We start from the raw sequence: 27,875 nt of genomic DNA, 5'->3' as shown, positions 1-27,875 counted from the left end.
AAAATAAAAATGTTGAATGCATCAGAAACCTTTATTTGTACCCAACTAACACCACTGTTTAACTTTATGGTGCACAAAAAATGTGTACATTTGCGAGAAATTTGTATTTTATCATTGCATGTTACAGTTTGCTTGTGCATTATACTGTATACTATAAGCTTTATGTTTTACATAATTAGTTGAATGATCTAAATGGCAACCAGTAAGTGCTCAAATATGAAAAGTGACAATGCAACACAGCAATCACAAAGGCATGATCTGCATATTTAAAAAGCACACATAGTGGGCACAGTCGACAGGACTTCTCTTTAGTGAGTTAGAACACTCTCAGATTCCAATCGAAGTCAGGGAACCTGAACTTCCGATCTTCTTAAACCTATTGGCCGCAGCAATGGCTATGTAGTTTTTCTGTACAAAGGAGGAGAGATGGACAGTGAGAAATAAAACATGTAAATAAAACATTTTGAGAAATGTACTATATATAACTCAGCAACAAAAAAAAGCATCCTCTCAATTTCAAATGCTTTAATTTTCAGCTAAATTAACGTTTCAATATTTGTATGAACATTAAAAGATTAAACAACTAAGACATAAACTGAACAAGTTTCACAGACATGTGACTAACGGAAATTGAATAATTTGTCCCTGATAAAAGGGGGGTGGGGTTTGTCAAAATCAAATGTAACAGTCAGTATCTGGTGTGGCCACCAGCTGCATTAAGACCTGCAGTGCATCTCCTCCTCATGGACTGCACCAGATTTGCCAGTTCTTCTGCAGAACACTGACATTCCTCTTGCAGGAAATCACGCACAGAACGAGCAGTATGGCTGGTGGCATTGTCATGCTGGAGGGGCGTTTCAGGATGAGCCTGAAGGGGAAGGGTACCACATGAGGGAGGAGGATGTGTTCCCTGTGATGCACTGCGTTGAGATTGCCTGCAATGACAACAAGCTCAGTCCGATGATGCTGTGACACACCACCTCAGACCATGACGGACCCTCCACCAGAGTACAGTCGGTGTAATGCTCATTCCTTCGACAATAAATGAAAGTCCGACCATCACCCCTGGTGAGACAAAACCGCGACTCATCAGTGAAAAGCACTTTTTGCCAGTCGTGTCTGGTCCAGCGAAGGTGGGTTTGTTCCCATACTGTACCGGTCCCACAGGTCTGATATTCGGATGTACCAATCCTGTCCAGGTGTTTTAAAACGTGGTCTACCACTGCAAGGATGATCTGCTGTCCTTCCTGTCTCCCTGTAGCGCTGTCTTAGGCGTCTCACAGTACGGACATTGCAATTTATTGCCCTGGCAACATCCACAGTCCTCATGCCTCCATGCAGCATGCCTATGTCATCTGTGTGATCATTCACACAGATGATCAGGGACCCTGGGCATTTTTCTTTTGGTGTTTTTCAGAGTCAGTAGAAAGGTTTTTATAACTGTGACTATAATTGCCTACTGTCTGTAAGCTGTTAGTGTCTTAACGACCGTTCCACAGGTGCATGTTCATTAATTGTTTATGGCTCATTGAACAAGCATTGTTTAAATCCTTTACAATAAAGACCTGTAAAGTTATTTGGATTACAGTGGCCTGAAAAAGGGATGTTTCTTTTTTTGAGTTTATTTCTCATTGTTTCCATACCTTCCACATTCGCCTGGCCATGTATTTCTTCAGGAGAACCTGCGACTTGAGCACAATATTAGCACTCTTTGCCTTCTGAGAGATGTTGTTAAGCCAAGGGTGTTTTAGACACTGGGCAGCACTCAGACGACCACTGCACCCAAGAGGACAGAAGCCAGAAATAAAAAAGAAGAGAGAGACCAATTTTGAGATACAAATTTCCGTGTTTTTTTAGAGATACCAATGGAAAACTACAAGTAGAAGTCCAATGGACTAGATCCAACATCATTGGTTCTGGCATGTATCATGACACATCCGATTTGAATGTATGCAAGTGTGATTGAAATTAGAGTGCTGGGGCAGGTGCTTTCAGTGAATTATATCTTCAATTTTACTCTGTTCCGACATACATTCCTATCGTATGGCTTTAGAAGACTTGGAATTATATTACTGGACTACTTTTAAGGTATTTAAATGGTGCTTATTGTTAATTCTTGGGCTTAACAGCCTCTGATCAGTTTATTTTATAGCAAAGAGCAGCTTGGACATTCTGCAAAACATCTTTCGTGTTCCATGAAAGAAAAACAATTACACACGTCTATGAGGCAGATCAGATCATTTCTGAGTAACTATCCCTTCAAGATAAAAGGCTGTATCTGTGTTTTCACTCTCACCTTCTCTCTCTGATCAGCAGGTTGGTGACAAAGTCCCGAGCCTCAGCCGAGACATGTTCAAAGGCATCCTCGTCAAAGTACCTACACACATCCAACAGGGGGCGTTGTTTTACTGAGGGCCAACAGATTTGTATCAGGCATGTGCAGTTCACTCAGTACACTTGACATTGCATTTATTAACGCATATGGGGAGTGCCTTCCACAGGACCTAGTTGAAACCTCTCTACAATTATGGCAATATGCTAATATTGGCTATGGTGTTTGAGTTTTGCCACAAAGCTGTCTGCTATTAAAGCAGGTGCATAAACACAATTTCTTCCTTCAAGACAGCGATCATCTCTTGTCTAGAAGCCTTCTACCTTAACTGTCGATATACACAAGACAGCAGGCATAATCTTCACGGGAATACTTTCCGCTCCCCTGTAGTGCTCCGGCGAACATCACACTGCCTCGCCGTTTGATGCTTCACTGGTGAACGGGCCTCAGCATCCAGATTTCCTGGAGCGCTTCGACAGGGTTTGTGTTTCCTTACAAAGCAATTGTATTTACATTGTGTGACATAAATATATATTTATATATCTAAGAGTCACTTATGTGTTCATGTCTTTTTAAAGATGTCGGTCCATAAGTGTTCCTTGTGCGAGAGGCACATCCCGCCGTCAGATCAGCATGAGAGCTGCGTTTACTGTCTGCTCCATGCCCATGAAGAGACAGCTCGCATGGAGACAGACTGTCCTCACTATGAGGGCATGAATGAATCATAATGATCCTTAAAAGAGCAAGACGATTAAACCCACCTCGGCCAGCTACAGTTCCAACTTGGGATTTCAATTTAGTCCTAAAAACCCTCGCAGGGCCCCCCTTTGAGCCTTTGGACTCTGTTGAATTGCGCATGCTCTTCGTTAAGACCGCACTACTGCTGGCTCTTACATGCACTATCAATCGAATGTCTGGAAAAAATATTTTTTAAACTTAAATCGCAATTATTTAATACAGTACATCTTTTTCCAGAATCAGATTGTTTTTAAATGGGCTCTGAAAAGCTTGAAATGGACTTATATTGTTCCTATCTGTTGCATTGACACCCGTTCCCAGATCTGATTGCCCATGAACAAAGATCTTATACTAAGACCCATTTTACACCTGTTATTAAGATGCCTTCTTGGTGATCTGATAACATGTGGTCAGCAATAAATACAGGCCTAAATGGGGTCTAAAACGTTTTGTGATAAATCACAAAAACCACATTCGAATGTGGTCAAAAACGCATCTCCTTATGAGGAGCATGAACATCTAAAGCTCAGGTTAATACAGGTAATCCACTAAAATCATGAATAATTGTGCTCGAAATGTTGCTTTTGTGCATAGATAAAATTTCAGCAACATTGGAGAGAAACAGTGCGCCATTTTTTCGCACTTTTTCTTTTCTGACTTTGTTACACTTTAATGTCATGCAGTTATGCACTGTGATTGTTGTATGTCTCCATGAAATCATAGACTCTCCCCTCCAAATCCGATCACAAGTGGTCACAGGAGATGCATTTAAGCAACCAGGTGTAAACAGTGGTGTCTCACCTGACCACATGTGATCGGATCACTCAAAACGCATCCTAATACCAGGTGTAAACATGGTCTAAGATATCAACCTCAGTGGCTTTACTACAGGAGAGTACATAACGGTCAACTTGGATCATGTGAGTCTTTTAAGCCAATCATATAATGGCCCTGACATGACCTCAATAAACTGTGTAAAGTGTTACATTTTATTTGGTGAACTGAATCATTTTCTCAAACATCCATTCAAAAAGAATAGCTTTTGGTGTACAGCTGTGTTATGCTTTGATTTGCTAACTTTGTAGCCTCCCCATTAGTAGAGGGGTTCAGCCTCCAGCTCGCATATTTCCAAGGATCCCTACGCTTGCCGAGCAAATGCACTCAAAAAAATTATTGTAAGATTTACGCATTTTAATTTCATAATAATCTTCCTTAAATTTGAATTGAGTAATCTTCAATTTATTTTGTGAAAATGTTAAAGTTTTAATAATTTAACTTTGTTAAACTTTACACCATTCAAATTTGATGGAATTTTGTCATGAAATTGAAATACGTTAATCTTAAAAAAAGGCTAAATATATATATATATATATATTTATTTTTTGTCAAATTAATTGGAACGCTAAAATAAGCTTTCTCCTGGTATTCACAAGAAGGTATAACGTAGCTGCAGGCCAGAGATTTCCAAATGGGGACAGAATTTCCAAAAGAAGGCAGGGTTACTCCAGAAGGGGGCGGGGATACTCCCAAAGGCAGTGACACCTTCACAGTTAGGGTTAGGGAACGGGTTATGTTAGGGGCTCTCTATACTTTTGCTGGCAGTTTGGAGCTCCTGCCTCTTTTTTGAGCTCTGCCTGCTGCTATATCCTTCACTGTATTTTCCTTGAATGTTTCAGCACCTTTTGTTATTAGTATATATGTTGTGTATATAAATATAACAGTTGCCTACCAATTGCCCATGAGTACATTGTTGAGGGTCTGGCTGTCATCATCACCCAGAAAAGGAGAGAGGCCACTAATGCTAGAACAACAAAAATTGATTGTTGTTGATTAATAGTTGGGATTTATTCCCTAACTAGTCAAGCTTGCTGTGGTAAGGAGAGAACCAAGCCATATCTAAAGACTAGAATATTACAGAGACTTTTTTTTTTTTACTTGATCCAATAGGTAACCACCTAGCAACTACTCTGAAGATTGCAATGTGCTAGCAACTGCTTTAAATACCACAGCAACTACATAGCAATGCTCTGACAACCACCCAGAACACCCTGGTGGCACTAAATATCTACTTCTTTTAATTGTTTAATCTTTCAAGAATTCTCACTTAGGAAACAACTTAAAACTAACATATGATTTAGATTATTTTAGAAGGTCTTGCACAAGGTTTTGGAACCTATCCAACATAATACATCACACTGGTATTGCTTTAATTAGACTAAACATTTGACTGAAAGATCTGGATGGCTGTCTTAATGCTGTTGGACTCACTCCCAGATCTTTTCCTGTATGTCCCCTCTGTTAGCCAATCACATCATAAAACAACTTGTTAATCTGGGCATATGACTCATATGGTGACATTTGAATAAATTTTAAAGGAAGGTTCTAGGTTAAGCTCTATCAAAAACAAAGAAATATTTCGACTCATCCCTCATATTTACTGCGTGTACAGTAATTACACAAAATACATTACACATTTTTTTATGGAATAATTTATGTAAGTGCTTTAACAAAAATATTAAAATACTTCAGGCTTAAAACTCTCTGGACACTGATACAGTTTAATTAAATTGTAAGTGCCTTACACTGATTTCATGCTTGGATTAACTTTTTTTTGTAACTTTTTTCAATTGATGACTGAGCTCAACTTGTATTGAACCCTGAACGTTCCTTTAAATTTAAATGTACAAATATGTTTAAATGATTGTCAAACTGTGAAGCGTGTGTTCTTGTGTGTGTTATTTACAGCATGTAAGTGACAACTCCTAACGTCCACATATCTGTAGGGAACGAGACAAAATCGAAATTCACCACCTCTGGAGCTAAAAACTCAGGTGTTCCAAATGACACTTTGAGCTTCTCTCGTGGTTTGTACCTAAAGATGGACAAGGTGGAAGGACAGTCACTTAACCCATTCAAATAAGCCTCAGTTATAATATTTAAACTCTTGGAGGAAAACACATTGTTAAAACTTTACAATAAGGTTCTATTTGTTAACATTAGCAAATGCATTAAGTACCATGAACTATTAATGAACAATCTATATATACAGCATTTATAATTAATTGTTAATGTTAATTTAAACATTTACAATTTTGTAGTTTGCTCATGTTAGTTCACAATGCAACTAATGTTAGCATATATACAAAGTTTTATTTAAAAAAAAATATTAGTAGACTTTGTTGAAATACATTTTAACCAAGACGAATTAGTGCTGTAAAAGTATTGTTCATTGTTAGTCCATGCTAAATAATGCTGTAGTTAACTCATGTTAACAAATACAACCTTATTGTAAGTGTTACCAACACATTCATAAATAAGCAGTAGTCATTGGAAAGTATGTTTGTCAAATGTCTTACATACTAACATACATACTCTCACATTTGCCTTACATACTAATTAAACACTAATTTTGATATAAACTAATTAACATGCAATAGCAGTATGCAGGTACAGTGTATATATATATATATATATATATATATATATATATATATATATATATATATATATATATATATATATACTGTTTATATATAGCCTACCTTCTGGCAAGTCCAAAGTCAATGATCTTCACCTGATGACTAGAGCGATTAACAAGAAGAATGTTCTCTGGCTGGAAATAAAGTAAATGAGAACTAATAGGAAAATACATTTTTAAAAGCTGTATCAGATATTGGGCCCATTTATAAAAAGTAATATGAGAAAAAATTCCAATTTGATCAAACAATCAATTAATCAATTTATTAATAAATAAACAAACAGAAAATGCAATATACAATTAAGCAACTGACAATAAAAAAATTATGGTAAAATTAATTAATGGTCTGTGAGAGTAACTTTTGTCATTGTGTTGTCAGTTACGCTTTTCATGATTTATCATTTAATTTACTTGATCAATACTGACCTTTACTTACCAGTTTCTTTAATGATGGAGAGGAATTAATTGGCCCTCATATCTCATTATGACAATTTTATTCTCTTTCTTCTCATAAAATGTAAAAGAGAATGAAATAGTTGTTTCTAAATCATGCCACAAACTACAACAACAGAATGACAGTGACCGTTGTTGCCTTCAATTTCTTAGTGACACTGACAAGTGAAGTCTATTTATGACATGCATTTGTCTTTGGCATTCTTCTTTGCACTATTAGTGGAAAAGGCTTAATCTGTCTACAGGAAAACAATCCTTTAGGATGTAATGTTAGATCATGGTGCTAACAAGATCAAGGGTTCAAGTCGCAATTAGACTAATGTAGAAATTACCTTAAGATCCAGATGAAGAACATACATCTGGTGCATGTACTGGACACCCTCACAGATCTGTTTCACAAATACCATAGCATCCACCTCAGTCAGAGGGCAGCTCTCATCCACGATTCTTTCAAACAGCTCACCTCCCTCCACACTGGATTAAAAAAAAGGGACTAAATGGGCTTTATATACTAGCTTTGATTTACTTTAATAACTCTGAGATTCATACTGGCCAAGAATTAGCATTAGAGCATCTGGTTCTAGTCTTGAGTTGTCAAAGTGAGCTTATACTGCATACTGTGGATCCCTATGCGATATCGGACATGACACACCCCCTCCCCATATGTGCTTAAATGTGGATCTGGATCTACTCACTATTCCAGGATTAGCACAACCTGATTCTTGATCTCAAAGGCTTCATAGAGTTGGAGGACGTTGAGGTGACTCAATTGATTCATTACTTGTATCTCATTCAGTGCCATATCCTGCAAAAAACAACATGCATGGAATGTGGGACCAACCTTTAGACGTTTCATATCATCTCCTAGAATAATCCAACTTGTGTTATTCATGCTCTTATGTTATTTGTGCTAATGTAGGTATCCAGTGTGTAGGGTCTAATTCAAGGAATATTCCAGGTTCAATACAAGTTAAGCTCAGTCACAGCATTTGTGACAGTGTTGATATCCTCAAAAAAATAAGATTGACTCATCCCTTGCTTAAAAAACAACAACAAGTGAGGCACTTACTAAGAAAGTTAATGGGGCCAATCTATAAAATGAAAGCTGATGTGCAGCTGTATGTAACTTTTTCTGTGTTAAAATACTTTCTCCTATCCAAGTTTAATATGTATGCGCGCACGCACACACACACACACACACACACACACACACACACACACGCAGTTGAAGTCTGAAGTTTACATACACTTAGGTTGAAGTCATTAAAAAAAATTTTAACCACTCAACAGATTTCATATTAGCAAACTATTGTTTTGGCAAGTAGTTTAGGTCATCTACTTTGTGCATAACATGAGTAATTTTACCTACAATTGTTTACAGACAGACTGTTTCACTTTTAATTAAATATATCACAATTTGTGAAGATGCTGGAGGAAACAGGTCGACAAGTATCTATATCCACAGTAAAACGAGTCCTATATCGACATAACCTGAAAGGCTGCTCAGCAAGGAAGAATCCACTGCTCCAAAACTGCCATAAAAAAGCCAAACTACAGTTTGGCAAGTGCACATGGGGACAAATATCTTACGTTTTGTCCTCTGGTCTAATGAAACAAAAAAAATTACTGTTTGGCCATAATTACCAACATTATGTTTGGAGGAAAAAGGGTGAGGCTTGCAAGCCAGTTAAAGCTCGGTCGCAAATGGGTCTTCCAAATGGACAATGACCCCAAGCATACCTCCAAAGTTGTGGCAAAATGGCTTAAGGACAACAAAGTCAAGGTATTGGAGTGGCCATCACAAAGACCTGACCTCAGTCCAATAGAAAACTTGTGGGCAGAACTGAAAAGGCTTGTGCGAGCAAGGAGGCCTACACTGTTTGGAGGAATGGGACAAAATTCCAGCAACTTATTGTGAGAAGCTTGTGGAAGGCTACCAAAAACGGGGAATTGATTCGCTGTCTTTCTGTGGCAATTTGAAAATTTCTGTTTGTTTAGACTAGAACGACCCGCTTAGACCCACACCAACAACGTTACTCTACCAATGGCGGGACAATCTCTTTGTTTGACCAACGGCAGACCGGGGGCATATTCAAAAAGTTGGTTTGAAAACAAAGTTTATTTTTGCAATTCCATTTGGTGGCACTAGTGTCGCAGAAATGACATACTTCAGCTTTTAAATACATATTGTTTCAAAAAGATAAAAGAAAAAAAGTCTAAAGTAAACTGTGGCATGGGGGGCGTGGTCGTGTGTCGGCCTGCGGCCGAGAGAGAGAGCGGTAAGGCTTGTCACCTGGAGTTTAATTACCTCTAACACCTGTGTCTTGTTATAGTGATACGGAGAGAGACATTTAAGGAACGCCAAATGTCGAGAGGGGGGGAGAGTGAACGCGTGAAACACGACAGCCAGAGAGTGGAGACCTGTGCCCTGTTGTGTACAAGCGTAACGACGGTTACCGTCATATCTGTAAAAATACTGGGAATAAAAACACTAACCTTGAACCTGCCTCATTGTCTCCTGACTCTTCCAAACCCGGGTTCTCGGCACCACTGTAGACTGGTTTGGTTGGGGGTTTGGAAGAGTCAGGAGACAATGAGTGCTGTGATGTGAGCGGAAACCTGACTGGAACTGTTCATAAAGATTATTAGTTAGAAGATGTGTGTGGACCTGAGAAGAAACTATCCTTTCTAAAATGTTTGAAAGAAATGGTCAATTGGAGATAGGTCAGTAATTTTCATGTATTTGTGGGTCTGAACCAGGTTTCTTCAGTATAGGACTAATCACAGCAGTTTTAAAAGATCACGGGACACACCCAGAATTAAGAGATGAGTGAATAATTTTTGTTATAATGGGGAGCAGGGAAGGTAAGCAAGCTTTAACCAAATATGTGGGGAGAGGATCTAGCTGAGAAGTAGATGATGATGATTTGGAATTACAAATAAAATTGGATATTTCAACATCTGTCGGGAGATCAAAACTCATAAGACTATTTCAAAATCTGTCGGGAGATCAAAACTTATAAGATTAATTTGGGGAGGTTCATGAGAGATTGGATAAAATGAACTACAAGCTACATTACACATGGCATTCAACTGCTGGTGAATGTTGGCGATTTTATCCTTAAAAAAAGGTCAGCGTTACAATAAGCTGTAGATTGCATGTGAGCTGGAAGAGTATCAGGGGATCGAAGAAAGTTATTTACAGTAGAGAAGAGAGTTCTAGTATTGCCCTCAGAAGACCTAATTATATTAGTAGGGAAGTATGGATATTCGGACTACGAGGCATACGTAACGGTGACGCGGCGGTGGAGCCGGTTCAAGTCTGCCAAAATGTCATCAACAAACCTAATGTGTGTTCTTTTGTGTTCTTATGTTCTTGTGGACTCATTCAACGTTATCATCCACTGCCGAAGTTACCTGGATGTGACCTTGAAATTGAGGATGCATCAGATGGTGACTTGTGGGCAAGAACTCGGTACTACAGTGGCAGATGAAGGACATTTGTTGTTTAGTTTTTTCCGCTAGAGTGTCCTGCTGTAAGCTCGCAAAAGACAGACTTTATTCTTTTAACATGTCACTAGTCCTGCAAAACCTCACTGGTGTGATGATATTAATGCTGTCGTTACCTAGTAGTTACCTTATGACTCAGTACACGGGGACTGTCCTTCCATATGACCAAGTTGAAACCTCTCTTCAATAACGGCAATATTAGCAATTCAAGACAGCAATTCATCTCTTGTCTAGAAGCCATCCACTGCTTTGTCGTCGACTACACGAGTCAGCGGGCGGGATCTTCACAGCAACGAGAAGACTCTCCACTCCCCTGCAGTGCTTCGGAGAAAATCACTCTGCCTTGCTTCGCTGGTGAACGGGCTGCTTCAGCATCCTGATTACCCACAGCACTTCGGCAGGTGTTGTGTATCCTTATAAGCATTTTATATTGTTATATTGTGTATATACAGTACTGTGCAAAAGTTTTAGGAACTTGTGAAAAATGTTGCATAGTGAGGATTTCTTCTACAATAATACCATAAATAGTTGTCATTTATCAATTCACATCATACTAAGTCCAGTAAACATAAAAAGCTAAATCAAAATTTGGTGTAACTACCTTTGCCATCAAAACAGCACCAATTCTCATAGGTGCACTGGACACAGTTTTTCTTTGCTGTTGCCAGTTAGAAAGTTCCAAGCTTCTGGAGAATTCACCACAGTTCTTTTATCTATTTAGGCTGTCTCAATTGCTTCTGTCTCTTCATGTAAACCCAAAGATAGACTCGATGTTCAGTGGTGGGCTCTGTGGGGGCCATTACAACTGTTGCAGGGCTCCCTGTTCTCTATTCTCTTCTATTTGCAAAAGGAATGTTTGAGAATCTAAAATTTATATTTCCCATTGACACACTAAAGCTGAAGATATAAATGACCATTTTAAGACAAATGTTTTAGTGAAAAATCTTATGTGCCTAAGACATTTGCACAGTACTGTATATATATATGGAAATTACGCCCCATTCATCCTTCCAAGCCCTGGTACTGATATCTGCACTGGCTGGAAGAGCATACTCAGCAGTGGGCCAAGCTGGTTCAGCACTCCACACGATGGCAGTGCTCCAGGTCTTTCAAACCAAGGTCCTCAAGCAAATGGATGAGCAAGGCTACGATCCAGAGACATTCAAGAGCTCTGCGCCTCTACAGACTAAGTGTTGAGTGCCACGAAAGTCACTGCACAGGCCATTGGCAATTGGATCGTCACATCTAGCTGACCCTCAAGGAAATGCGTTACAAGGAAAAAGACGCTCTTTTGGATGCTCCAGTGTCTCCAGCGGAGCGTTAAGTCATGACTCAGCCATACTTGCAGGCAATGAGACACTTTATGCCAAAACAGAGTAATGTATCACAGCTGGTTCACTCCCACTCTCTTTCAAGCCAGCGCCAGGCCAAAAGTCCCATGCCCTCTGCCTCAGTACCACCACCTGCTGCTGCCAAGCCACCGGTGTGGCCACACAAGCTGTGGCCCAAATGGAAGCAGCCCTATCAGTGCACGCCCCATGCCGGCAGAAAAAAACCTGCGAGCCAAAAGTGCTTATGACAGGCATAGCACTTTGTAATGGAATGCAGAGCTCGCTGTTCCCTTTTGGTCTGCTCCGAAGGCGGCCTGATTGGAGACACACAACACTGTTCCCCATCTACTCACTGTTGTTTGTCAGGAAAGGAATAATGCTATATGCAGTGTTGTTAAAAATGTTGTTTCTGTGTCTCACATTCATATAAATGATAAAAAAAAATTCAATAAATGCAAAAAAAAAAAGAATACAGCGCTCGTTGCACATTCATAAGACGATCACACATTCCCAGTAAAGAGCTCTTTTCCTCTTCAAAGCCCACACATTGTGCACAACCACTTCCCACTGGCAAACGGCACATTATCTCATACAATGAGCAAACCAAATTGCCCTCTGTCTCGTTATGTCGACACGTAACTAGCCCATATGGGTATTTCAGATTGGGTGCTAAAAACCATCGATCATGGGTATACGATCCAATTTCCACGTCAGCCACCCCGTTTCAACGGCGTTGTCTTCCACGGTTTTGTCCAAGACGCTCCAGTGTTATGAGCCGAAATACAAAATCTCCTCACGAAACGCTAAATAGATGTTGTTCCAAATTGTCAAAAAGGGCTTTACAGCCATTATTTTCTTGTCCCAAAGAAAGACGCCGTGCTTCGTCTAATCCTAGATCTGGGACATTTGAATTGCACACTTGCAAAGCACCTGTTCAAATTGATTACACAGAGATGGATCTTATCTCATGTCCGCCCACACGATTGGTTTGCGTACATTCATATCCAAATTGTACAACGCCACAGGATGTTTTTGAGATTCGTATTCAAGGGAACGTCGTATCAGTTAAAAGTCCTGCCATTCATGAGGTGTGCATCGAGGAGTTTGGCCCCGGACTTTCAAAAGCCACTGTCAAACCCAGAAAAGGCTATGTGCCTAAGGTTCTAACCACACCCTTCAAAGCGCAGGTGTTCACCTACAAGCCTTCATCCCTCCTCCATTTAATTCGGATGAGGAACAATCCTTGCATATGTTATGCCTTGTGCAGGCGCTACACACATACGTTGAGTGTATCCAACAGTTCAGACTGTCTGATCAGCTGTTTGTGTGATATGGAGGGTGCTTGAAAGGAATGTTCGTCTTCATGCAAAGACTTTCTCACTGGATCGTTGATGTGATTGCCCTGGCTTACGAGTCGCAGAGTAAGATTTTCCCATTTGGTGTTAAAGCACACTCAACTAGAGGTATGGCTTCTTCAGGGGTGTGGCTTTACAAGACTTTGAAGCAGGATGGTCTTCTTAAAACACATTTGCAAGGTTTTACAACTTGAACGTAATGTCTCCCTCTTCACTGTTTAGCGCACTTGCTATTTTGTTTGCCAAACATATAGTTATACCCCTCCCTTTAAGTACAGTTTCCCCATTATTTTACACAACCGCCTGCATTCAGGCTGTTGTAATTTACCATAAAGTCACAAGCACTTTCATTATAAATAAACTCCCTTCCGTCTGGGTTCGAGAAGGTGTTAATTCATACTATATGACTATAGTTCATATATTCAGTCAGGGTGCTCCCCTCCTCACCCAACATGTGTCATTCTCACTTGTGTCATTCTCATGTCAGTCGGCATACCGTGGGACTGCAGCATCATGTGTCCTCTCTGGAAGATTATGTCGTGTAGTGCGCTGTAAATGGATTCTGTCCCCATATGCATTCGCAAACGCAATGTCAAGTGTACTGAGTCGTAAGGGAACATTTTGGTTACATACATAACCTCAGTTCCCTGAGACGAAGACATTGCAAATGCTGGCTGCACTACAAGACTCAGAGTTTTTTTGAGGTACGAGCGATGTGCTCCTTGTCCCTCAGTCAGAAAATTCTGAGGAATGGTGTTTGCGCACCTGCTTTTATAGCAGACAGCTTCGCGCCTAAAAGACCAGGGCTCAAACACCATAGCCGATATTTGAATATTGACATTATTGTAGAGAGGTTTCAACTAAGTCATGTGGAAAGACACTCCCCATATGCGTTAGCAAATGCAACGTCTCGTTCCCTTCGTCTCAGGGAACAGAGGTTCTCACTGGATTCAAATGTGCTGTGACGGTTAATAGAGCTACAGGAAGATCGTAGCACATCTCAAAGCTCATAGTTGGTGCATTCTACATCCTCCTGTCCTTCCGAATTCATTCTTCCAAGGTAGCTTAGCAAGACTGGTCTTCATAAGTCCGTTCTCTTGGTTCTTAGAATTTAGTAAAACCCAGTTTAGACGGGCTCGATAGTAAGTGCAATTTAAGTGTGTCCACCTTGAATACTGCTGGAACAATGGACAGAGGTGCCATTGCTGGTGCAGAGTTTGACGTTAGTAAGCACATCAAGTTAGTTCCTCCTTTAAGGAAATCAGAAGTTGACTCCTATTTTGCAGCTTTTAAGCATGTTGCTGCAAATTTGCGGTGGCTGAAGGAGATGTGGGCCCCACTCCTCCAGGGTTAGGTGGTTAGGAAAGTGCAGGAGGAGAAAAAGGTTTCACATGTGATGTGATGATCAACATTATGCCACAAATGCTGTTGAGTGAGCTTAACCCAGAATATTCCTTACATGATACACTTCCAGAATGTGAATATTTGAGGACACAACAAGACTAGTAATGAACAAGTTATATTCACTGGGAAAGAATATGTTTGTCCAAATTGGAATTGCTTAAATTGAAAATTGGCTGGAAATATTAGCTAAAATATGCTAATTGTAAACCTGTGGACATCAATTAAAATGCAACAATATAACTGATTTGCAACTTAAGTCAGCATCTATATGCCTGATCTATACTTTGTATATCCATCAAAAGTAATAAAGGTAATTAGCACAAAATTAGGTAATTGTTACAAAAGTAAACAGATAATTTAGAAAAGGTGATGAAGATGAGCAATACTGCCAAAAACCAAACAAACATTAATAAACACTCAACATCTAATACACTTTGAAACTATTAAACATAAACTCTATAAAAATATATATTCACATGTACATTAAGTATTTAACTGAAGCAATGATGTGAAGTATCAAGATGAACACACACAAACATGGATCTGACCTCAAGTATAGTGCACTTACCCTTTCTCTGGCATTTCGTGTATTGATGATCTTAGCAGCGAGTCTCATTCCTGTCTTATTTTCTGTACATTTGTGCACCTTGCCAAAACGACCACTAACAACATAGATATTTCATATGATGGTTATTACTTAAATGGAAAGGAAGACTGATTATTGGGACAAAGTATTGGGCATTCAAGAAATGCTTCATCCTTTCATCTTACCCTCCCAGCACCTCTCTGGTGTGAATACTGAAGACATCACAGGATGGAGGGTTGGACTTCAATGAAACAAACCGGTGTGCAAAAGGGGCAGGCTGAGGTGGAACATCATCTGAAAAGAGACAGGAGAACATATTATAAAATCAGACTGTACAGAACTTTGGAAGTCAGTTCCCCTGAAGTTCACTCATTTGTCCTTGCAGTGTAACCACAGGTGCAATTCACTACATTATGGACCTGCGTGCTGCTATATTTCTTTAAAAGAAGTGACACTTGGTTTTATATTTTGTTAAATAATGCAAAGGGATTCATACATTTGAAAGTGTGTCTTAAGTGTGCCTTTTGGGGCCACTGTATGTTGGATTCTTCTTTGGCACCAATTTTAAAGACAATCTTTTTAAAGAAAGATTACCACATACACAGCTTTTCAATTGTCTGACTACTTAAGAGTGAATCTAAGGTCAGAGACATGCAATATTTATGCTGGTGATAGCTGATCTATAATGCTCTCCCTGTTGGGTTGGAGTGGGAACAGCTGCAGGAGAGTGGATGGGACAATAACACACTGGGGAGAAAGGATTATCATATTCTAGATACATCAGATTTCTAAGGTCAGGCAAGAGGCCTTGCTGTCACCTATTTAACCTATTAAAATTTACAAAACAAACTACTACCATCTAATTAGTAATTGGTGCTCATAATTCAGTCTTATATGTTTTTGTAAAGAATGAATAGTACAAAAATCCAGACTAATAATCTAGTTGTCTACTAACAGCGTAAGTTGCAAGTATCCTTTGCACAAGCACAATGGTTATTTACCTATAATTTTGAAACAGGTTTTAGGAGGGTTATTGCTTTTCATCGGAGCTGGATTCTTGTCTGCTGCTGGGTTTATTTTAATCTGTATTCCACCTGCTATGTTGTTTACAACTCCGGCTGCTTCGCTCCCTCTCTTTGCCAGTGGTGTGGTTACCGTGTGGGTTGAATCTGCCTTTTCTCCAGTGACCTGAAATCTTTATAAAATGAAAAACACTGCAACACTTAAAGTCAACATGAAATCAAAATTGACCTTATTTACTTTCTTAAAGGGTCATTGTTCTTTTTTTATATGTTCCTTGAGGTTCACTTATAATATTAGTAAATTTAGTTTTTGCACAAAAATATATCACATATTTCTAAAACATGAAGATTTTCCACCCTCTGACCCTCTGTCAGAAATGTTCAGTTTTGGTGCTGCTTCTCCTTTTAGACTTGACAATAAACACCCACTGTTATGATTGGCTCTCTACTCTTGACTGACCTGCTCTCTCCTTGCCATCTCACTGCTCACCACTGGGCGGAGGGAGGAGGACATCTCGGCTTCCCCAGCCCTTAGAGGATTCCCTGCTGTGGATTTCCCTCTAGAGCAGTCGCGAGTGAAAGTGATTGATGGTCATTGTCTCCAGCCAGACGTTGCACTCACATATCCTTATTTTTTCGTTATTAAAGATAGGTTGTATCGAGTGGCACATGATGCTCAGACAAAAGAAGATACAACCTAATTGTTGATACCGAATACCTCTCGGGAATTGCTATTCCAGAAGACTCATTTTAATCCAATGGTGGGTCACTTAGGGCAAGAAAAAACACCAAACCGTCTAATAGCCCGTTTCTATTGGCCAGGCATTCACAAGGATATTCGCAGGTGGTGTGCGATATGCCGTGAATGTCAGTTGATGAATCCACTGGCCACCCAAAAAGCACCATTGTGCCCTCTGCCATTAGACGTACGGCATGCGAACATCGCTTCCTGTTAGTTCTGGTGGATTACACAACACGATATCCGGAAGCAGTGTCTCTGTGCAACATCTCAGCATGTGATGTTGTGGAGGCACTCTTCAGAATGATCTACTGAGTGGGGATTCCAAAGGAAATCCTCACTGATCAAGGCACTACTTTTGTCATGTACACTATGTCAGCTGTACGAATTATTGAGTATTCACACCAGTGTTTATCACCCACAAACAGATGTATTGGTGGAACGATTTAATACATCCCTGAAAAATATTATTCGTAAGTTCGTGTACGAGGATGTTAGAAATTGGGATAAGTGGCTCAAACCCTTGTTATTTGCAGTCCGAGAGGGCCCCCACAGGGTTTTACCTATTCAAGATGTTGTATGGGCATCGGCCGTGCTGCATGCTCGACGTCATGCTGGAAGCTTGGGAGGAGAGAACTTCAAACAGTAAAAATTTAATTCAGTACATTCTTGATCTTAGAGCAAAACTCCACACTTTGGGTCAACTAACAATGGAGAATTTGCTCCAAGCTCAAGAATGCCAAACCCGACTGTATGATAGGGGAGCTCGGTTATGGGAATTTGCACCGGGAGACAAAGTACTTGTATTAATCCCAACCTTGAGCTCCAAATTACTTGCCAATTGACAAGGGCCCTTTGAGGTCAAACGACAAGTGGGAGATATTGATTATGAGGTAAAACTAACAGATAGAGGTGATGCATATCAAATATACCATTTCAACCTCCTGAAATTATGAAGGGCAGCGGTCCCTGTGACGTTGGTGACCGTGGTTCCGGAGAGGGCGGAGCTCGGGCCGAAGGTGAACATAAAAGCCAATCATCTCACCACAGTCACTTGTGGAGACCACCTCTCACTGGCTAGTGCTGTACATTAGTCGGAAGCTCTCTTTGAGAGAGACTGAGTACAGCACCATGGAGAAGGAATGCTTAGCCATCAAGTGGGCCGTCCTCACTCTCCGTTACTACATATTGGGGCAGGTCTTCACCCTCTATTCAGATCACACCTCGCTCCAGTTTTTCCACCGCAAGAAGGATACTAACCCGCAGATCACCCGTTGGTGTCTGCTGTTACATCCTTTTAAGTTCTAAGTGGTCCACAGGCCAGGAGCATAGATGGATGTTGTGGATTTCCTATCCAGAAATGGTGGGGAGTGGTGGGCAGGCCAGATGGCTTCCTGGCCTGAGTCGGGATATGGGGGTGTGTGGCAAGGCCGTGGTTGAATGTCCGTCCAGGGAGAGGAGAAGCGGTAAGGATTCATCCCTGGGTGACAATTAGGTCTAATAGCTGTTTCTTGTTGCACAGAAGTGTGACGCATTAGCGTAATGACCCCGAGTTTGAGTGTTATTGTGTGAATAAAGAGTTTAAAGATACCTGAATCACGCTTCTTCATCCCTCATACGACCAGTCCTGTTACAACCACTTTAATACATTTCCTTGTACATTTAATGATTCATTGGTGCATGTTATTTCAAAATGTAAAAAATAATAATCAAAATCTAAGAAAAATTCAAGATATCTCGAACTGGCAAATTTAACAATGAAGATGAAAACATAATGCATAAAAATAGGTGAGGTGAAGCATGCACTGTGTATATACAGTCAGCCTGCCCGACCTCATTTGCAAAAAATCCAAATAGTACTTTACAAGTATCGACTATTTGCCTTACTTTTGCAAAGAATAAGGGCAGCTGTGCACTTGTCTGAGAGAGGAGGCTTCCTTTGTTGCTGTGGTAACAGTCAACCCAATAGTTTTTGGTGGCTTATGGCTTGGAGGTGGCAATGTCTCTTGTGATGTTGCCATTTTTGTAGTAGTATTCAGTGTTGACTTTCCATAACTCTGTGTAGTGGTTACAGGTGGAACTGGACTTGGTTTGGGAGGTTTATGACTTGGCGTTGAATCTGTAGTGACTTCTGACAAAGTCAGCTTGGAAGAATTGTTGGGTACCAATGTGACCATACTTGGAGCCATTGTTGTTGCTGTAGGAGCAACCATTCCAGTTGTCTTTGGTACAATATGATTTTGGAGAACAGTGGCATTTTCTGTTTTGATAGTGTTGGATGAAGCCACAGGAACAGACATTGTTGTTGTCATCTTTGGTATTTTACTATTCGGTGGTTCCACTTTTCTGTCATCTTGGACTTCTATCTTTGCTGGAACAATGCTTGTGGTTGTGACCAACTTCTGGGTCACCATTGTTGCAGAAGTTGCAACACTGGGTATTTTTATGTCATTCTGGTTTGGTGGCATATTCTTATTTTCAACCTCATTCATGTTCTGTGTTTGCTTGTGATGTGATATGTCCAATTTTGATTTTAGAGTAGATATTTCTCTTTCTCCTTTATTTTTAGCTTCATGCTGAACTTTGACCTCTGATGAATCTCTTTTAGTTTGATGGTCCTCTTTTCTCATTTTATTGCTTTCAATGACTTCTAGCAATAATCCTGCATAACACATGACATAAATCGTGAAGTGTATATAAACATTTTTTAAATAAAAAATAAAATAAAAAAATACATACATTTAATGAAGTATACCTTAAAATTTGCTTTATTATTTATATATTTAAAAATTTTATATTGAGCTCCATTCGCTGTTTAGTGTAATAAAATAGCTTAATAGCATTGTTCTTTTATTCATTAAAACTGTTATTCTTTTAATTGTTCTTGTTTTTATATCAACAAATTACATAATCATTTCAAAATGAATATTTAAATAAATAAAAATCTGTTTTTAATTCCTTACCATGGTCACTAAGTGACATTATTTTCTTTTCTTTTTTTACATTCATAATGCATGCAATAGAGGGTTAAAATTATATAACCCAATAACTGCACCCTTATTTTTTTTTACAATCTAATTATAGTAGCCAGGTGATTTGTCTCCCTGTCCTTCTGCATTGGCATAAATAGTTACCATGCTTATAGGCCTGTCACTCAGGTTTATGCCTTTGAAATCAAACTGAACATGGGAATCCTGTGGGGCCCACTCCACATGTCCAAATGAGGGCTGCTAATACACATATGTTTGTAGAGTAATAATTTAACAGCATAATAATCTTTGATCATTGTAGTCACCTTTCTCAGAGGGCAAATTAAGGGCACATGGCACTATTTTACGGTCTCTATGTGTATCCAAGCGCACATAGACTTCCTCCTGCATGGAAAAAGAATAAAAATCAGGTTACAATGTGACATATAAGAAAACTAAAAGCAGCTATTTATTATGCTATGTGTTGATCAATGCAATGACTGTTTGCAAATATATGTGCAAAATTAAGCACTTTCAAAACTTATATTGCTGGCAAATACAGTGACTGTCCATGTGAAATTATGGACAGACTGTTGTCCCACTGACCGCAGAGGTTCGGACAGGCAGCGATTTCCTTCTTTGTAGAGCAACTAAAGGCACAGACACTCTTTCACAATGTCTCTCCTCCAGACCTGTCACATACAAAAGACCAATAAAAAAATATTGCATGTACCATTTATATATCATACATACTGTATTTAGTCAAAGTTTGGATACATCTACTTGCTCTTTATTATTAGGTATAATTCATCACAAATAGAATTCTGACCAAAAATTCTAACAAATTCACATATGTTTTAGCTCTAGCTTCTTCAAAGTATACTTTGCCTACATTATAATTGCTTTGCACACTCTGGCATTCAGCCAACTTCATGAAGCGTCCACTTGGGATGCTTTTAAATGGTATTGAAGGAGTTCCTGCGTATGCTGGACACTTGTTGACTGCTTTAACTTCATCAGCTTATGGATGTTTTACTGTTGTAAATAAATTCATGTGTAGGCACAAATAATTTTTTGTATCTAAAACCAATCTCAAGCATTGAAGCATGCCTTTAGATCAAAATGATTTTAAAATCATGAGAAATATAAATTTGGTCAAATATGTCCAATCATTTAACTGGTATAAGGCAAAATTTGACAAAAACACCAAATAAATGCGAAATCCAGATAGTAAATGACAAAGGATTTTATTATTACTTTCACCAGCTTGTTTGAGATGTAACAAGTCTAATTCTTCGAATTATAACTCAGTATGCTGCAACCTCAAACTAGTCCTTCACATCACAGTAGCCACATTTAACTACACCATAACGCCAGGAAAAGGCTATTGAAGATATGAAGCTGTTGCGCAACAGCAGCGTCATTTCTCTGGTTTCCATACCTTGAGCCAGCTCCTCCAGGGCTGTTCTCATCTCCGTGACTTTCCTCTCCAGACTATCCAGGAGTTTGGTCTGAGCTGACAGCTGATTGGTCAGAGCCTCCTGCAGGGAGCTGTGCTGGGCACAGGTCCCACACATCGAACAGCCTCTTTCGGAGCTCCTGGTTAGGAGCTGATCCACTTTAAATCGCAAGTCATCAACTTTGGCTTCCAGGGTTATGGGGTTGGAAGGAGGCACAGGGCATTTTATTGAGCCCTTGACAGACATATATGAACTGGAGATTGTGCTAGGAAGAGAACTATTTTGGGAGGACAGGAAACCTGGTGTTAAAGACAAGAATGTTTTTTTTTTTCTTTTATACTTACACTAAAAATACAATTCCCAATTAAAGGAGTTTTCCGTGTTCAAAACTGGTTAATTCCGATTGACAGCATTTGTGGAATAATGTTGAAATCATTTCAACTAAAAAAAGGGAACAAAAATAGTGGTTATACTGTAGTACGAAATTAGCAATGGAAGTGAATGTGGTCAGTCCATAAACATTAAAATACTCATCGTTTCAATAGTATAACTACAAAATGTAAACATTATTTGTGTTTACATGACTTCAGTGTGATAAAATCGTTTACTAACATCTAAAGTTATATCCAATACAGGGATTAATGAAGTTATAATACTGAATACTATGTATATCTGAAAGGAAAGTTCACTCAAAATTGGAAATTCTCTCATCATTTACTCACCCTCATGCCAACCCAGCCTACACTTTGAAGCTCCAAAATGCTCAAAGGCAGCATAAAAGTAATCCATACTACTCCAGTGTTTAAAGGGTAAGTTCACCCAAAAATGAAAATTATGCCATTATTTACTCAACCTCAAGCCATCCTAGTTGTATGTGACATTTTCTTTCATCCATACACAATCTGAGTTATTAAAAAATATCCTGTCTCTTCTTTTATAATTTTATAGTTTTATAATGGGAGCGAATGGTACCTTAGATTTTGAAGCCCAAAAAAAGTGCATCCATCCATCAAAAAAGTAATCCATATGGCTCCAGGTGGTTAATAAAGGCCTTCTGAAGCAAAGCATTTTTGTAAGCAAAATATCCATATTTATAACTAAAATATCCATATTCATAACGTATGACGTAGGCATAGTGTACGCTCCGGTGAGAAGTGACGAACGTGAAAGCGCAGAGGATAGAGGAAGCCAGTGATTATAGATTAAAAGTTATAAATATGGATATTTTTCTTACAAAAACACTTCACTTCAGACGCCGTTTATTAACCACCTGGAGCCATATGGATTGCTTTTTTGATGGATGTACTTTTTTGGGCTTCAAAATCTAAGGTACCATTCGCTCCCATTATATAGCTTGGAAGAGCCAGGATATTTTTTAATATAACTCCAATTGTATTTGGCTGAAAGAAAAAAGTCATATACAGCTACACTGTAAACCCAGATTTTGTTTCTAATTAAACTTACGAGCGATCATTACTTATTCTTTTATATTTAGTAAAAACCTGCTGTCATTACTAAACAACATTAGTTGTTTGTACTTTTTAGCTGAAAGATTCATTGCACTAATCAGGTTTAGCAGAGATAACTTGGTATGTTTAGTTTCATAAGGAAGGGGAGGGGGCTAATTCAAAAACCTGCCTGGTCACGTGAAAAGACCCGCGTCGGTCTAACGTGCGTCCAAGGGGATCTACATCTACACCTGGCGGGACAAGCACAGGCCTCAACAGCAGACGATACCCTGACTAGGAAGCAGCCTTACTCCAAGTGGAATGGTTAGTATGTAAAATAACTATTGTAGCCTAGTTGTCTTTGTGGGAATTCTAATACCCAAAAACTTGCAGATAAATTGATGACGCAGCTTTTTTTCCGTCTAATGTTAACGTTACTGTTTGAACCTGTGCATGGTGTTAATACATGCTTATTGCTAGTAACAGTACTCAAAAAAGTGTCAGCTTAAAGTTAGCTTAGTGTTAACAGTCTGAGGACGGCTCACATACCGGAGAGTTTTCTCGACTGTATCATTTATATAAATGTCATTTTTTTCGCAATAGAAAAGCGATTCAACCATTTTTGTAAAACAACTTCAACATGGATTTTTGGATGTTGTAGTTTAAATCCATGTTGCTTTCAGTAACGGTTTAGTTCATCAATAAGGAATAATGCCACTTCCAATAGGTCCGTCTGATTCTTTCGTCTGTATATTACAGTCTCAGATGTTTAAGATGCCGAATACGCAGTGTTCGCATACTAATAATAATCCTGTCGACATGGCTCAATGCTAATAAAATGTCTTTGTGACTTAAACCGAGGAGAAAGATCAGTTCAGTTAAATATGCCATGACTTTTCAGAGTTCATTTAGGCCTAGGCTATAACGTTACCGTTCGTTCAATTTGCCGCGTCACTTACAAAATATGTCGTTTTAACGATATAAGATCTCGTTATTACGAGAAAAGATGTCGTTAAAACGGCATAACATCTCGTTATTATGACATACTAAATGGCATATTGATGTTTGAAATTCTCTAAGTTTTGACATAAATGCAGATATAAATGTAATTTAAAACAGTGACATTGCTGAAATGAGTCGTTGAGCTAAACGTTTTCTTTTTTTTACAGATACTTTTGGTGTTAGGATGCTGTGGAAGTGTAAGTACTGTGAGCTTTTGTGTGAGAAAAGGGGTTACCTTTTAAAACATTATCGGTTAAAACACGGAAACTATGGTAGAACTGTCTCATTTCCCTGCTTACACCAACAATGTGTGTGCACATTCAACTCCATTAATGCACTTAAGGTCCACTTAGCAAAGATTCACCAGAAAATCCAGGGTGCACAACTGAGTGAAACTGCCCAAGTAACCTTTCACTGTCAGTCATGTGATTTTTCTGCACCCTGTATGTTTAAGAAAGAGAACATAACATCTTTCTATTATTATATAATGTGTCTAGATGTATATATTCTCTTGTTCTGTTTAAGGAAAACATTGGTATTTTCAATTTGGGGCATGATGTTTTTCATCAACATTGCAAATCATATAAAAAGGACATTAATGGATGTTTTTCAGCACTACTTTGCAGATGGCTTAGCTGCCTTGTATAGTTCAGTTGTTCTAAGTTCAGTTTTTTTGTTCTCTGTATTTTTCAGGTGTTCATGGAGTTCAGCAGGATTGTGGGCAAGAACCTCAAGCTGGAATTCTATGAGAGCATCGATCGGCACAGTCCTCGTCTCCTCGAGTTATTTCGATCCAAGAGAGGGAATGTTGGACAGTTGTTGACACAGATTTCACAACAGACCAATGTAAGTCTGTTTTTTTTTTTTTTTTCTCAGGTTTTGTATAAACTTCATATCACAATGCTACTCTATTAGTTGTATAATTCAATCCAAACATTGCTTGTTTTCTTTTAAGCTTTATTTTTTTATAGATTATTATTTGTTTTTTATTTTAGCTAGCTAATTTGTGGTACTGTGTTTAATTCTCAAAAGACTACAGAGCCAACTGCGATCCGGACACAGGTGCTCAGAGGGCTTCCTATCATCCTTGGGGACAACCCCACAAACTTCTTCAAAGCAGGCTTTGTAAGTAAGCTCTTGCTTTCTTATAATTTTTATCATTATTTATGTTTCACCATGACACTCTTATATTGATTAAAGTTTTTTTTTCAAATGAGAAATATAATGTAATGATTGTGCTCTTCTGTTATTCTTTATTTAGGAATCAGATGATGATGATTATTTTCGTGACCTTGACGTTGGGATACTTCTTATTGAGCGTGAAGGTGCTGTGCTCACATCTTCCCAGCATCTCAGTCCAGCCTTGTTGAAAATCATCATTGAGGGAGAAGTCGTGATGGACAATATTCAAGATCTGCCAAAAGCAATGTGCATTCTGTTTGGACTCATGTATGCACTCCATCTTAACTACCCCAAGACTATGAAGCTCACATTTCAGTTCATCCAACAGGTATTGTTAGGCCACACTGACCTAAAGCCAAAGCTACAGACTTTGAAAAATCAGCTTGCAATGTAAATAGATGTCAAGTCTACTGTAAGAAGCTGTTGACGCAAGTAAAATACTTTCTTACCTGTGGGGTAAACCTTTTTATTTTCTGTAAAACAAGTGGACGAACAGACACACGTAAAACGCAGACACACACAAACAACAGACACGTTCAGCACCCACACACAATACACACGTACAACACCCACACACAACACACACAAACAGCACTGACACACCTACACACACTTAAGTGCTGTAGGAAGCATGCTGTAGGATGTGACTTGTGGGAAAACTTGAGTTGTAGCAGAAAGACAAGACATTATTGTTTCAGTTCTTAACCAGTCTATGTAGATGGAATCAGATTTTGTTCTGATATGATAGTCTGTTGGTTCAAGCTCAGGCCTCTCTTCATTTAGGCAGATGAAACAGATCCTGTTTGTTTGCGTTTCTTATACATTTGAGTGGGTGTTTCTGGTCAAATTTGTTTTGTTTATGGATTTACACTTTAATCTCAGGAGACATCTATGTTTTTTCTTGTAAATTTGTGACACATTCAACACCCAAACACAGACACGGACAACACACACAGCAACATCCACATACAACACAGACGGGCAACACCCGGACAACACCCACACACAACACAGACACGGACAAACCACACACACAACACAGACACGGACAACACCCACACACACAAACAACACAGACACGGACAACACACACAAACACCACAGACACGGACAACACACACAAACACCACAGACACGGACAACACACACAAACACATACAACACCCACACACAATTGTTTCAATGATTTTAAATGACCTTTTTCAAGATTATTCATGGATGTGTTGATGTTGACCTGATGTTAAGTTTGTCATAACAAGATTGGCTGTTTTGCCATTTAAAAAAAATAAAATGCATGGAAGCATTAAGAAGTGTTTCTTTTTTTACATACAATTTAATTGAAACAATGTTTTATAATGTATTTTTTTTAAAAAATCAAAAGCTAATTAAATTATAGGAAAATAGAGTAATTGTGTTAAATTATGAGTAGCAATAACAAGTCATAATAGCTAGTTTTATCTAATGATTTTGAGAACACACTACTAATAAATATAAATACTAAATTAAGGTTCCATGTTAATACAACTCAACATGTTTAGTTTTAGCTTGTGTAAAAAGTTAAGTGGTATAGGGCAACGGGTTTCCACGCGATTTGCGAGTTAAGTCAACTAATTCGGGTTAAGAGTGTAGGATAGCTTGAGGGTGTGTAAATTATGGTATCATTTTCGTTTTTGGGTGAACTAACCCTTTAAATCCATGTCTGAGACTCAAACTGAGAAACAGTTTGAGGTCCTTCTTTCCTATAATATCTCCACTTTAAAACAGCCCTCCTAAGCACTATTTTCCTCTAAAAGTTATTTTGTTTTTAGCTATTTACTACTTTACGCATATCGCCACCTATTTACTTAAAAATGAATCTGTTTCTTACCCACACCTATAATATAGTTTCTGAACATATCGTTTAAACCATTGGAGTCATATGGATTACTTGTATGCTGCCTTGTGCTTTTTGGAGCTTCTAAGTGTGGGGCCCTGTTGACCTGCATTGTGGACCTACAGATCTGAAAGATCAAAAAAAATAAATAAAAAAAATAAAATAAAAATGGCATGAGGGTAAGTAAATTAGAGAATTTTCATTTTTGGGTGAACTATTCCTTTCAACAGAGATGGTTATGCGATTTTATCAAACTAAAATCACGTTATCATGCATTGTTTCATCATGTGTCTTTACTTTTGAAATGGTGTCATTTAAATATTGATGGACGGGCCCCATTCACTTTCACTATAAGTGCCTTACAGTATCAACATAACCATTAATGGTGTTAATTGAGCTTTACTTGTACTAAACCGGAAATACTTCAAGATCTTCACTTTCCGAAATGATCATGTTTGCCAAACAGATAAGATTCTAGATGTTTTTGTGTAATAGTTTTTATTCAAATTTCTATGTCAGTTTTTTAAATCCATTAAATTTTTTCTTCAGTTCACTGATGTGGTTTGACATTAGTTTGTAAAAGTACAAATATTTTATGTATTAGCGCAATTAATATTAGGTCATAAAAACTGCATGTATGATAGTTCTACAAAAGTTAGGAAAATTTTGTTATTAGTAGTTTTAGCATAAGTACAACACATCCCACAGCAGGACACTGCTGTCACAACTTCTCTAAACATACACGGATTGAAATTTTAACCACACTATTTCTTCAGCTCCAAAACCCTTTAGAGGATATAACCTCCCCACAAAACTGTAAACACAAAGTTATTCCCTTCAATTTACACTCACCCGTAATGTTGTTTATCCAAACCGAGACGACTACTGTGGAGTGCATATATTTTCCGTGAGGGGGATTGGAAAGATTGATCTCTGGTGCTTTGTACTCAGAGTAACAGCCTGTCAGATTCCTCTTTAATCTCAGTTGCATAG

General features: G+C 38.7%; 1 protein-coding gene across 2 annotated transcripts; it reads right to left on the bottom strand.

Moving 5' to 3' along the window:
- Positions 1-20: 20 nt before the first annotated feature.
- Positions 21-27,875, bottom strand: LOC127628399 (myosin light chain kinase 3-like). 2 transcript variants are annotated; one of them, XM_052105122.1, is made up of 16 exons: positions 27,735-27,875; positions 21,359-21,654; positions 20,524-20,609; positions 20,244-20,322; positions 18,836-19,610; positions 16,189-16,382; positions 15,373-15,481; positions 15,170-15,263; positions 7,697-7,806; positions 7,334-7,475; positions 6,613-6,683; positions 5,814-5,942; positions 4,800-4,871; positions 2,297-2,377; positions 1,644-1,776; positions 21-408 (listed from the first exon to the last, which is right to left on the bottom strand). In XM_052105122.1, exons 2-16 carry the CDS (start codon positions 21,621-21,623, stop codon positions 328-330), a joined length of 2,421 nt encoding a protein of 806 aa, XP_051961082.1. In that variant the 5' UTR covers positions 21,624-21,654; positions 27,735-27,875; the 3' UTR covers positions 21-327. The 2 variants fall into 2 exon arrangements, with proteins under 2 accessions (XP_051961082.1, XP_051961081.1); XM_052105121.1 differs by having other exon boundaries at positions 21,359-21,676; positions 27,735-27,804.

This window comes from Xyrauchen texanus, chromosome 35 (assembly GCF_025860055.1).
Source record: "Xyrauchen texanus isolate HMW12.3.18 chromosome 35, RBS_HiC_50CHRs, whole genome shotgun sequence".
NCBI lineage: Eukaryota > Metazoa > Chordata > Actinopteri > Cypriniformes > Catostomidae > Xyrauchen > Xyrauchen texanus.
Note: the sequence above shows the minus strand (reverse complement) of the source record. Positions and strands in the feature narration are given on the sequence as shown.

Bases quoted from the DNA above. Each gene is read 5' to 3' on its own strand.
- LOC127628399 (XM_052105121.1), bottom strand. From the start codon at position 27,780: ATGCACTCCACAGTAGTCGTCTCGGTTTGGATAAACAACATTACGG. The intron at 16,383-18,835 runs GTAAGGCAAATA...CATTTTATAAAG, and splicing joins TGCCCTTATTCTTTGCAAAA to ATTTCAGGTCACTGGAGAAA. The intron at 5,943-6,612 runs GTAGGCTATATA...GTCCATCTTTAG, and splicing joins GACTTTGGACTTGCCAGAAG to GTACAAACCACGAGAGAAGC.